The sequence below is a fragment of the Corvus brachyrhynchos genome, unplaced genomic scaffold (assembly GCF_000691975.1).
Source record: "Corvus brachyrhynchos isolate BGI_N302 unplaced genomic scaffold, ASM69197v1 scaffold83, whole genome shotgun sequence".
Lineage (NCBI taxonomy): Eukaryota > Metazoa > Chordata > Aves > Passeriformes > Corvidae > Corvus > Corvus brachyrhynchos.
In genome coordinates, this window is record NW_008238464.1 from 11,424,965 (window position 1) to 11,437,018 (window position 12,054).

The window sequence follows — 12,054 nt, forward strand, 5'->3', positions numbered from 1 at the left end:
AGTAAGTCACATGCTAAATTTGGGTTGCTGACCACCACAGCTGATTGTCTGAGTTCTCCTCAGCAAAAAGAGTAGCTGCAGCCGCCTGCACCACTACTCTTGGACTAATAGCAACGTCTCTTAATTTGAAGCTATTTAGAAGTACAGCTTCTGTAGTTTTTGTTTTTCTTAACATGTAACGGAAAGAAGTATTCTGAGAGCAATCTTACTGGACAACTCAGAGAACTGGAGAATTGCAGGAAAAAAGGACTGAAATTATTTGTGAAGCACTGGGACAGGACCTTTAAGGGTGCTGCAGGCTTAAAGCTTGCCTGCTGTTTCATAAGAGGCTTGATATATTTGGCTTTGGGGAAGCCCTGGCAATTTTACTACTAACTTCACTGTGGAAGAGACATACAGTTATCTTTTTTTATAACAAGGTTTTACTATCCAGATGTTTTGGAGGACACAGGTACCATTAATTACTGGGAGATTAATTGGATCCTTGTACTTAACCCTCTGTCAACCTGAGATTTTCTATCAGCTGAGAGATGGGGAGAGAGCTCTCTCTTTTTAATATCATGCCTTAATACAGTTCATCAGCTTTACAGATTAGAAGTCTGACAGTTCTTAATGTCTCCTAGTATATTGCACTGGCTGCTCCCCAGCCACTGACAGATGTGCTTTAGTTTTTATAATGCTTAGGAAATAGGTGTTTAAAGTCTGTGCTGCTGCTTCTCCAGCATAACATGCGTCTCCAGAAACACTGCTGCAGTGCAACAAATAAACATTGCACAGTAATACCTTTGCCCTCCCAGTGCTCAGTGTTTTGTACTGTAAAATCATGACATTTTATAGCTGCATATCTGATAAAGTACCATCAGCTCTTCAAAACACTAGCAATGTCACTCAGACATGAGATGATGTCACACGCACCTTGTCCCCAAACCCACGCATGATTTTGCAACATGCTCTATGCTCTGTATATAACAAAACCTAAGCAAGTCTTTATTTTGTGGGGGAAAAAAATCACAGTACAATGTCCTTATTTCTTTCTTTTCCCCATTTCTTACCTATATTGGCGGCTTGTACCAGCTTGCATTAATTCAGAATTTCCAACTTTGTATGGCTATCTGTAAGCCCTAGAGCAGACCTGATGCTATAATGCCCAACACCAAAAAAAGGTAGCTGAAAGTTTTCTTTTCAATGTCATTCAGCACAAATGTATCATGAAAGACCGATGTGCAGTAAGCTTGACCACTAAGTTCTCGTGTGCGTGGCCTTGTTGGAACTTCCTTTAATTGACATTTTAGTAGCCATATAAATTTTTTTCTGCTGATCTTCTGTCAAGGTGTTCTGGTGCCCTGAATCAAATTCTCAGGTGTGGCAAATGTTGCATGGTCTACAATGACACACAGTGCACTGATTAATCAAGCCCTTTGGCTTTTTATGTTCTCCACCATCCATCTTGCAATTAAACACATCTAAGGAGCCTGAACCAATGCTTAGTAGAGAATTACATGCCTTCTCAGAATGTAAATTCTAAATCTCAGTAAACGAGAGGCATATTTCTTGGAAATGTTCTGTGCATAAGTTCAAAGAAGTTTAAGTGGCCGTATTTGATTTTGTTTGTTTATTTAATTCTGAGAAAACAAGAGATTCAAGTGCCAAACCAACCTTTCAAAATGTTCCTGGAGGTAGATGAAGGAATGCCATCTTGCATTACTTTGTCTTATCTTGCTTTGCCTTCCTTTAAATTTCCTTTCATTTTTTTCCCAGTAACACTGTGCTATTGCAGCTGTCACTGCCAGAGCCTTTTAAAACCTTCCACATCCTATTGTCTGTGCCAGCAAGTCACTCAGCCTTTAAAAGTCCTTCCCTTTGCTGACTTCCAAGAAGCATTCAGAGGGTTCTCCCAGTCTAATGTGTATAATAGCCATCACCCATCCGACCCCAATTTAAGTGGAGACGAAGTGAACTGCAAGTCCCTAGGCTCTGTCATTGAATTGGTTCCTAAAGGTAAAATCACTTATAATGTGAAAAATGCTGTGGAATGGAAGAAGCTGTCAAGAATCTTAAGGTCACCAACTGTCCTTTAAATCCATGCTGTGGTCTAGAACTGCAGCCTGTGACTCTTTAGTCTGCTGAAACCTTTCTCTTTAAACATGTTTTTATTCTTTAAAAGCTGACTGTGATGTGGTTTCACCATGGCATATACCAGTGTATCTCTGCTCTACCCATCCCACATTTTCTAAGGCCTTCCACACAATAGGGTGCTGAGAAATGTAAATTACTGATGACTAAATTTTTCCAATGTTTGTATAGTCTCAAGTGAGCAGGTAATCTGACATTATAGATCTCAGATGTTTAGTAACCTGCTTTTATTAAGAGAAAAATACAGATTTTTCTTACTCTAATTAATTATTCTTTGTTCCATTTCTGAAGAACTATATAATTCCTTGGCTGTAGGAGGATGGTGTGCTTCCCTGGAAGTTTTTGTCTGTTTCTGCCTTTCCTATCTGTTCTGTGATACTTGAGGAAAACAGTAACAACATTTTTGTTTACATCTATCTTGTTAAGTATTTTTTGATCCTCCACTGACCTGTTTGAGAGTACTTCTTGAAAGAACCAACTGGTATTTGCTTATTCTTATTCCAAGAAATATCTTGGATTTTCAAACAGTGAAAATACTGACTAAAGTTACATGAGAGTGGACAGTTCAGTTTCTGTACACAGAAAATTAAGCTGAGAATGACCAATCTATAAATGAAGAACTTTGGTTCTCATTTTACAAAGCAGAATGTCACCTAAGAATTGTGCTACTGTAACTGTTATTTATTATTTATGTTTGGAAAAATCAGCTGGAGGCCTAAGACAGCATTCCTTATGCCTTTTCATGTCATCCCATTTAATAAAATGAGAAACTCTGTACCCAGGTCTTTGCAAAGAAAGCATGGGGCAGAGGACAGTGGGTTAATACAGCAAAGAGAGAAATAAAAAGGTAACAGGGAAACTATTTTGATTAGCAAAATGAGACGCAGGGTCCAGCATATTTACCAGTGGATAAGTATGGTCAAGGGGCAAAAATACATTTTAATAAGCCTTGAAGAAGACTTAGTATATATTTCTGCAAATCTTAGCGCTGTTTCTGTAAAACACAACGTTATTTAAAGTCTTCTATGATTTCGGTAATCAGAATTCTTCCAAGGGAATGAAATTGTCATAATTGTTTCATAAATGTGTTTAGCATGAAAATCACCATGTTTTGCTTATTTTTGTTTTGCTCAATTTTGTTTTACTCTTTCAGTATGCAGTTTCTGTACAGAGTGTCTATGCTGTCTTTTTACCAAAAGACTGATTTCCCATGTTGTTGGAGTTTCCTAAAACTAGGAGACTTCCATTTTGTCATTTTATCACTTTATCACCAGCTGTTTTGTGGATGTAAATTGCAGGTGAATCTGTCTGGAAAGTCTTCTTCTTCACTCCAAACTTCAGTCCTGAGGACTCCAATGGTTGCTATGATTCTCACGTTTGCTTCTGCCATGGAGGATTCATTACACAACATGATCCTCCACTGCTTTTTGATCTGTCCAGAGACCCTGGAGAGAAAGTCCCACTGACTCCAGAAACTGAGAGCCGTTTCTACGAAATCCTCAGGGTTGTACACCAAGCAGTAGAAAACCACACCAGATCCCTGCATGCTGTTCCAAACCAGCTGTCATGGGACAACCTTCTCTGGAAGCCATGGCTCCAGCTCTGCTGCTCATCTCTCTTTCAGTCTTGCTATTGTGACTATGAGTCAGGAGGGAGTCCACTGGAGGTGCACTCCGGATAAACAAGCTGCAATTCCCTTTCAGAAACTGGACCAGGGGAGTGTGGGTGTCTGACTTGAACTTGTGGTACAAGCCTTCAGAAGGTTTTGTTGTGTTGGAGGAGGACCAGTCTTCAAATACCTATTGCAGTAGAAGAGAGTTTCTGTCAGAAAATGTGCCAAGAGAGGGGGGGCAAGACACACCTTTTCTGACTTTATCACACAGCATGAAGGACATGTTGCTGTCCAATCTACACATGGGTAAACTTGTGAGCATTTTCTGTGGGAGATAATTTTCTAGACCTTCAGCTTTTTTCTTACACAGCAAAGAATTTACCTATAGTTTCTGTCAATCTAACAACTACTAAATGCACTTGCCTGTCCTTTTTGCTAAGTGTTATCCATTAGTAGGTCATAGCACTGAGTAATCAAAAGTAGAGAGATAATAGTGGAGAGGTCCTCCTGTGGCAGTCATTTGGTAATTGATAGGTTAAGAGCAGACTTGCAACAGATCTCTATCAGCAAGCATGACAGGTATGAAAAAACTGACAGATTGTCAACAGTCTGACTTTGAATGTGCCATAAAAATGCACAGAGCTATGTAGTGGAAGACGTGTCCATATTAAAATGATGCTTCCAAGCATCCCCACTGTCCTATTGTATGGCAGTGACCTTTGTTTCAAAAGGACACTACTTCAAGTGCACCAGTTGTGTGCTTGAGTGTGTTCCATAAGTTTCCATACAAATATATATATATTTATATATGTGCAAGCCAAATTCATAACCCATAAATCCTTCAATCCGTGTTGTAGGCACACTCTCATGGTGATAGTCCAACTGATAAAAGATTCGATCCATCCTTGATATTTGCGTTCCAGATTCACATGGTACTATCCTACAAATATATATTTCACTATTTATTTACCCTACCTATTCTTCCACTGATGAAACTAATCACAAATAAATAAAATTTGGTCTTCCTTTAAATATCTTTGCCATCTTCTAAGCTCTCTGAATAGGATCTCTCGTTTTCTGAAAATAAACTTGGACTTGAGTACTTAAAGCCAAATATAACTGTCTCTGAGTTCTTAGCAAGGTCTTGGGAAATCTACTGTCCTCGAGGGCTAATTTTTGTATCCATTTTTATCTCCATCTTATTCAGGCACATTTTCTTTCCACTCTACAGGCAGATAATCTATTTTCTTTGGCGTAGAGATATAGAAAAGAAGATATCAGCAAAATAGTAAAATGATTTGATGCCTGATAATAGAAAGTGACTTGCTCCTTATCAGAAAGCAGCAGTTAATTCCCACATTATGACATGTTAAAACCTGTTTGGGGCAAAAGTGATCTGTGACTATAGTAATGCAGTAGCTTCAGTCAGCCAACATTAAGATTGTGACCTGGTTCTTGTGAACTACTGAAGCCTGTCATATAAAAATCTATTGTGATATATTGTGTATTTCTCTGTCTGTAAAACCTAGGTTTTATTTGATTTTTCTGTTGCAGTTTCATTCAAAATTTCATTCTCCACAATATCCGGAAGCCTGTCCTGGGAAATGTACTTTTTCCTTGGAGTTCTATTTTTGATGTTTCACCTTGTGTTCATGATCTTAAATAGACCTCTGCAAACTCTCTGCAGGTGTCAGAGTCCCATGACCAGTATTTATCACTGAATGTACTACATAACCTTAGGAAGAAAAATGCCTCTCATTTGAATATAATTATTCTTCTATGAGAGTAGCTGCCTCTCAACATCATGGCAGGATCTGTACCTCCCAAATTTTTGGTCATCACCATGTGGCCCTGGAGCCCCTTGGGACATGGCACTGGTGCCAGTGTCTCTCCCCACAGCCAAAGGGCAGTCCTGGTTGTGTCCAGAGTGCTGGAACATCACAGTGTGGAGGGATGCTCTTTCCAACTCCCACAGCTCTGCCCTAGCTTACACAAAACCTTTTCAAACAAGTATTCCTTCCAAAGAATGTGGGAAAAAATATGTGGTGTGTTAGGTATACAGTGCTAACTCAGACAAGGGGTTTGGTGTTGTTAGATTTACTTTGTTTCCACGGTTTCTGGTCTGTGTAAATGTTAGATTTACTTTGTTTCCACAGTTTCTGGTTTGTAAAGGTTTACAGGGATCTCAATTTATATTCTCAAGAACATTAACATCAACTTCTTTTCATCAGAAAGATGCGGAGTTGTTATTATTTCTTTTCCTTTCTTTCTGCAAGTGCAGTAATTCTTTGTTCTGCTAGGCACAAAAGTTCTTCTGTGCTACTTGATCGAGGTATCAAAATTGGTGACTTTTCCACTGCTCTGATTTCTCCTTGCCTGAATATGACATTTCTTTCATACCCTCCTTTTTGGCTTTTGATGCCATCTTTCTGATCTCCTTTCTTAAAACATCCACACCCCTGAAATACTTTTCCATCTATTTCTTTGCCTCTCAGTCCTTCTGTTTGCTTGTCATATTGATTATAATGGCTATTTTGCCCTAATCAATCAGAAAATGAAAAGTAGTCTTTGTAAAAGGATTTGACTTCTAGGGCTCCTTGACTCTGCTAACCTCCTGCTTATTTAAGGTCTAGCAAGAATTACCTTGGTATTATGAAATATAAGTAATTAAAACGTACCTGAGATGCCCCAAATAATAAAAACTATTTCTTGTTTGTGGCATAAACTTTATATTTTCAAAAATATCATTTAGTACAACATTTAATACTTTGAAAAAAGCAATAGAATATGAAATCCATTTTTACAATTGTTCCTTCAAGAAAGATTCTGTGAAGAAAAGGGCAGTATTTTTCATACTCTATGTTAATACCATTTCATTTAATACCTAGAATAAACCTTCCCTGTATTGCAAATGTATTATACCTTTCAGTGCTGTACCTTCTGTTCTGGAGATGGCATGTCAGATCAGGGTAATTAAAGTAGTCTTGTTTATCTGCAAAATAAAATGTGAAGGACAATATACCATTTGTGTGATGGCACTGCCTGTTGTAACAAGGAAAAGTTTTGTTTTTCACAACAGGTTATTGATGGGATATACATGATTCACAGCTTACTAACAAGGAAGGCTCTAGGAGAATGTGCTCTGATACTTGGAAACTGACTTTCAATCTATCATTTAATGAGTATTTTAACATGGTACCTGTTTGTTGGATATGTCCATTTAAACTGGGAGGTTCAGCTTCAGAGGGAAGTGTATTCCTCTACAGTATTATTTAACAGTATCATATCCTAATTTGTGGCAGAGTCCCTGTACAGCCCGGAGCAAGTCATTTAACTCATTTCTCAGTTCCTCTGCTGCACTCAGAGAAGGATAACAGTATTTCTCTAACTGCTGGGAATACTGAAGGAGCAAAAAATGCTGAAAGTGGTAAGCTGGTAAAGGTGCACTTTCTAGTCAATAAGGCACCTTCTCCATAGAAGATACAATTTAAAAGCTGGAAAACTAGGATGTAGAAGATCCCCCTATATGAGGGGGTATGTGATACCCTTAAGTTGAGGTTTTCAGGTGGGTTCTGTGTGTACTGTTTAGTGCATGTGGGATCACGATCTGGAAGAGAGAGAATAGATGGCTAAAAAAGATACACGCTTGGGATTCAGAGGAAGCTATAAGTCACATTTTTATGATCATATTTATTATCTTTTTTAGCAGTCAGGAAACTACATGGAGCAATAAATAATATTTTTCCCGCAGGGACTGGATCTCGCAGGTTCTCAGCTATTAAAAATAGAGATGTCCTGACTTGCCCCAAATTATGATCAGAAAAATCAAAAGAAAAAGGGAAATAGGGGCTTTGGAGAGAAGTGTCAGCTCACTTAAATCTAACTGAAAGTTTGCAGAGAGCTAAGAGAATCTGGTCTGTATACTTCACAGCTCAGTGAGAATCATCACTTGCCAGCAATAGTTTATTTCACATTCTATTAATGTGAGATCTGGGTGTTCAGATATGTGGACAATGTAAAAAATATCACTTAAGATATCACTTGATATAGGAACAAATGGAAAAAGAAAGAAAAAGAGTGCAAGTACAACTACAAAAATAATGTATTCTTCTAGAGTATGTATATTAAAAATTGGTTTGTGTTTTTGACATACATTACTACAATGTTTTTTACTTACATTAGGACATAATAGTTCTGTGCTTAAGACAGATCTTGTCATCTTCTCTGTCATTTCCCTTTCCTCTGCCATTGCCTGTGCAGCATCCAAAATATGCTCTAAGGAGCAAGAGGCAGCAACCCTGCCCAAAAACACTACAAGCAGTGTGGCCAGCCATGTGGGCAGGAGGAAAGGCTTAGCCAAAACTCTGAACTGGGAACCACCAGGAAGCAAAGAGTGTCTGGGGGTAATCTCCAACCCAAAGACAGGGACCTGGAAATTGACCCTGAGATTAGCTCAGTTGGTTAAGTTGGTTAGAGAGCAGTACTAATAACACCAGGGTTCTGGGTTCAGTCCCCATCTGGGCCATTCACTTAAGGGTTGGACTTGATAATCCTTCTAGGTCCCTTCCAACTCAGAATATTCTGTGATTCTGTGAAATTGCTGCTTCCTCTAGGTCTCTCAGGGACTGCAGGTGACCAGGAGGAATGAGGTCCCCTCTGTGGCCAGCTGGACTGTTGTGTGTTCTGCAACAGTGTCCTTCTGTGTCAGGCTGTCAGGTGGAAATTAGTTTGGAACCCACAGGATGCACCACCCCTCGCCTCTGAATAATTATGCCAAGCAGACTGCTCCTGAGTCATCATACATGTGGTGACAGATCTTAGTCTGACACTCTAAGACAGCAACAGTCTCTTTTTTCGCTGGAGGACCAGAAGACCTGAGCCAGGCTCCAGGGACTCCCAGTTTACAGGGTGCTAAAACTGCAAATAATTCAGAGTCCTGGAAACACCCTGGCAGATCATATGGCTTTTCCATGCTCTTCTTGGTAGCTTTTATTTACATCAAAACTGATAAGAATCTGCCTAAAACTTCACCTGTACAGCAAACAAAGGATATTGCAAATTTTTCTTAAGACCTCTCCCACAATAACTCTGACCTGTGAGTTTGGTACTGAGAACAATGAGATTGTGCCAACACAAGGCACAGCATCTGAAGGTTTCTTATACATATGGAAAGATGCTGAAGTCCAGACTCCCAATGGAGTTTGTGCTATACTGGTTAGTGAGATAAAGACTGGCTTGATTATCTGTGCATCTCTAATTGCACTGTCAATGTTATGAAACATTGCTGAACTTGGGAGATGTGAATTATAGGCTTTGCAATGCTTATACAGCATCTCCTAAATGCCTAAAAAACACTCCTTTAATATAAATCGTGGTGGGTTCCCCATGTAGAATAATAATGTTAGTCTGATGTATAAAAGAATGGTGTTGCAGGTACTTTCCTTGGAAAATAAAGCTATATTTGAAGATAACAATTTCAGCATTTGGGGGTCAGCTCAGTTATAAAACACCCTCCAACATTATTTATTCTACTGTTATCCAATAATAAAGCCTTTTTATGCAGATAATATTTTATTGTACCTGATTTATGTGAAAAAAACTGTGAAACAGTTTAAATTATAAGGCAGAGCTCTTCATTGTGACACTTACTTTAAGAGAATTTGATATGAAGTTGCTTTGGGTAGCAATATTTATTACAAAAGATTAGATACAAAGCATCTCAAAAGCCTTATGGACTCAAGTTGGGCTGCAAGAGAATAACTTTGGTTTAATATGGTCTTCATTGCTCACAAATGAAAAATAAAGTTACAAAGAAAAAATTCTCAAGGTTTAAGAGTAGTTTGCCTGTGCTATTAGTAATAAAAAGAATACTTGAAGTTTGTATTATGTGTGAGAATTTCTTTCATTTTTTTCCTTATTGTTATCTTTTATGTTATAACTCCTCCTGCCAAGCAGACAAAATACTCAGATTTAGGAAAATGTGCTGATCGGTTTGTAAGTGTCAACCTTGCATTGTCATATCCAATGCACTGAGAAGTACCTGATTTATGCCACTCTCCTGATGACTGTTTAAACTTCAGAGAGGTTGTTAGAATAGGAATTTTAGATCCTAACACTTCCCTGTCTGATACCCATGAGAAACACAGTCATTCAGTGATGTGTCATCAATGACCAAGCTTTTAAAAAGCATATTATTCTGCAAAACAAGCTGCTTCATACCCCTTCCTTCTCCTCTGTGATACTTACCAAAAATAAGTGGAAATCCTCTCTGATGCTAAGATTTATGCTACTGAATCACAACCCACTTTGATTATCTTTCAAGAAAATTCAGTCACAAAAGACCAACCCCAGCAGCTAAGGAGTCTGCCCTTTCTGGATTAATGAGCATAATGAATGCTAGAGCTCCAGCAGCTGCAGTAATGTGTACTAAATGAATGCTGCTGATACTCAGTTTTTAAGCACTCAGTACCAGGTTATGTAGAGAATCTCCATCTTCACATATTAAACCTATGGCTGGCTTTGGGTATCTCCTGTGTTTTTCCTTTTGCTCTCCAGACCCATTTTGGGGAATGTAGAAATCAAGATGTAGGAAAGTATACAGTCTGGGAATGAAAAAAAATAACTCTTCATAATCTGATTGAAACTGTGCCACTACATAATAAAAAATTTTAAATCCAGAGAACGAAGAAGAGGGTAAAATTCCCTAGCGGTAAGGACACTCACCTGGGTTGTGATGACAGCTTTGCTATGAAACTTCAAGACTGATTAAGTGTTTTTAATCACATGAAGTACACAGATTGCCTCTGGAGCAGAGACAGATATACCTTATGGCTGTGAAGTCACTTTCTGTCTCTGTTACTCACTACCTGACCTGGTAAGGGTAGGAGTCTTCACTTCAGAGCAGCAAAGCTCGTACAGAAAAGGCAGAAAGTACAGTGTACTTCTCCTTGCCTCCCCCCTTTTCACACCCAGCCAGATGCTTAGGAATGCTTTGTTTTAACTGAGTGTCCCATCTAGAAAAATGTCAGGGAGGGAAGGCTTGAAAGTATTATCTGTCTTCTTTGATCCCTGGCTTAGAAATACTGTGCTTGTGCAGAAAGTACCTCATTCTTGCACTGCCAGTAGTGCTCTGAAAGTAGGATCAAAGTACTTAGATGACATAGGGAGGATGCATTACCTGCCTGCAGAAGAATTTAGAAACCACTGTAGGTAGAAAAATATAGTTCTAGGTCTGAGATTTATTTAAGTTAAATGACGAAGATATCTAGACATGGGTTTACCTCCATTTCTACCTAGGACAGAGAAAAACAAGATGGGTCTATCCTAGCTTGTATGGTTATGTGAAGATTCTATTAGTCATGCCTAATAATGTTCTCAGGTTTTGGGGGTTTTTTTGCCTTTTCATAGATAAAAGAAAAAAAAGGACACAGGATACAGTTTCAACAGCATAAAATCCCACAATATCTGTTTATCTGTTTTTAGGGAGTAGAATCCTACTTCTTTCTCCTGGAATTTTTGAAATATTTTTTAAGTAGGGAGTATGAAATTTAAGATGGATCATCATAGTCAGAAGTTTGCAACCAAATGCCTATTTTTCACTGAAAACACTTTTTTTAAAGGATAAATTTCTTTGTTTCTTCTGTGTTTGTTTCCTTGGGGTTTATTTGCATGGATCTTCAGTTCTTTTTGTCTCTACCATGCTCTGCAAGTAAGAGAAGAAATATCTTATTGGAAGTATTTAAAAGAAGTGTCATCATTATAGAGGTCAGGCAATTTGTTTTTAAGATCAGACTAGTCATTTTTATGCCCCTTTAATTATTTTACTATGATGAGATATTTCAATTAGAATAGAGTTTTGCTAAAAATAACTTAAGATCTTTTACAATTTACATTTTCTTTTAACATCAATGATGATTGTTTTGAAAGGATACTGCTGAACTTCTGGAAAAAATATCATGACATTTAAAATACAACTTTCAACCTCTACTATAGTGGATGTTTAAGTGTTAAAACATTTACGTTGTTATATGCATATGACACATCTTCCATCTTCTTGTATCTTCAGAAATACTTTGCAGCCGAGCAAACATATAAACTGCACTGAATTATGCATGAAAAAATATTTTAGGGCTCCATCTGCTAGGCATTTTTTACAGTTTGTTTCTTAAGTTAAAAATGTTTATGCTGCATTATATTCGGTATAAAACTAGTTGCAGCACCTTAATGGATTTTATTTCCTAATATTCTGTATTATCACATGACTAAACACATCTAGTAAGAACAGAAGCAGAAAGATCCTAGTTCAGCAG

General features: G+C 38.1%; 1 protein-coding gene across 8 annotated transcripts in view; it reads left to right on the top strand.

Moving 5' to 3' along the window:
• STS (steroid sulfatase (microsomal), isozyme S) overlaps positions 1 to 9,626 on the top strand; it is a 111,732-nt gene extending 102,106 nt beyond the window's left edge. For all 8 annotated transcript variants that reach the window (XM_017737109.1, XM_017737112.1, XM_008635882.2 and 5 more), the window contains one exon: positions 3,432 to 9,626. In XM_017737109.1, the coding sequence (XP_017592598.1) occupies positions 3,432 to 3,814 (383 nt within the window). In that variant the 3' untranslated portion in view covers positions 3,815 to 9,626. The remainder of the gene's footprint in view (positions 1 to 3,431) is intronic.
• Positions 9,627 to 12,054: the final 2,428 nt, after the last annotated feature.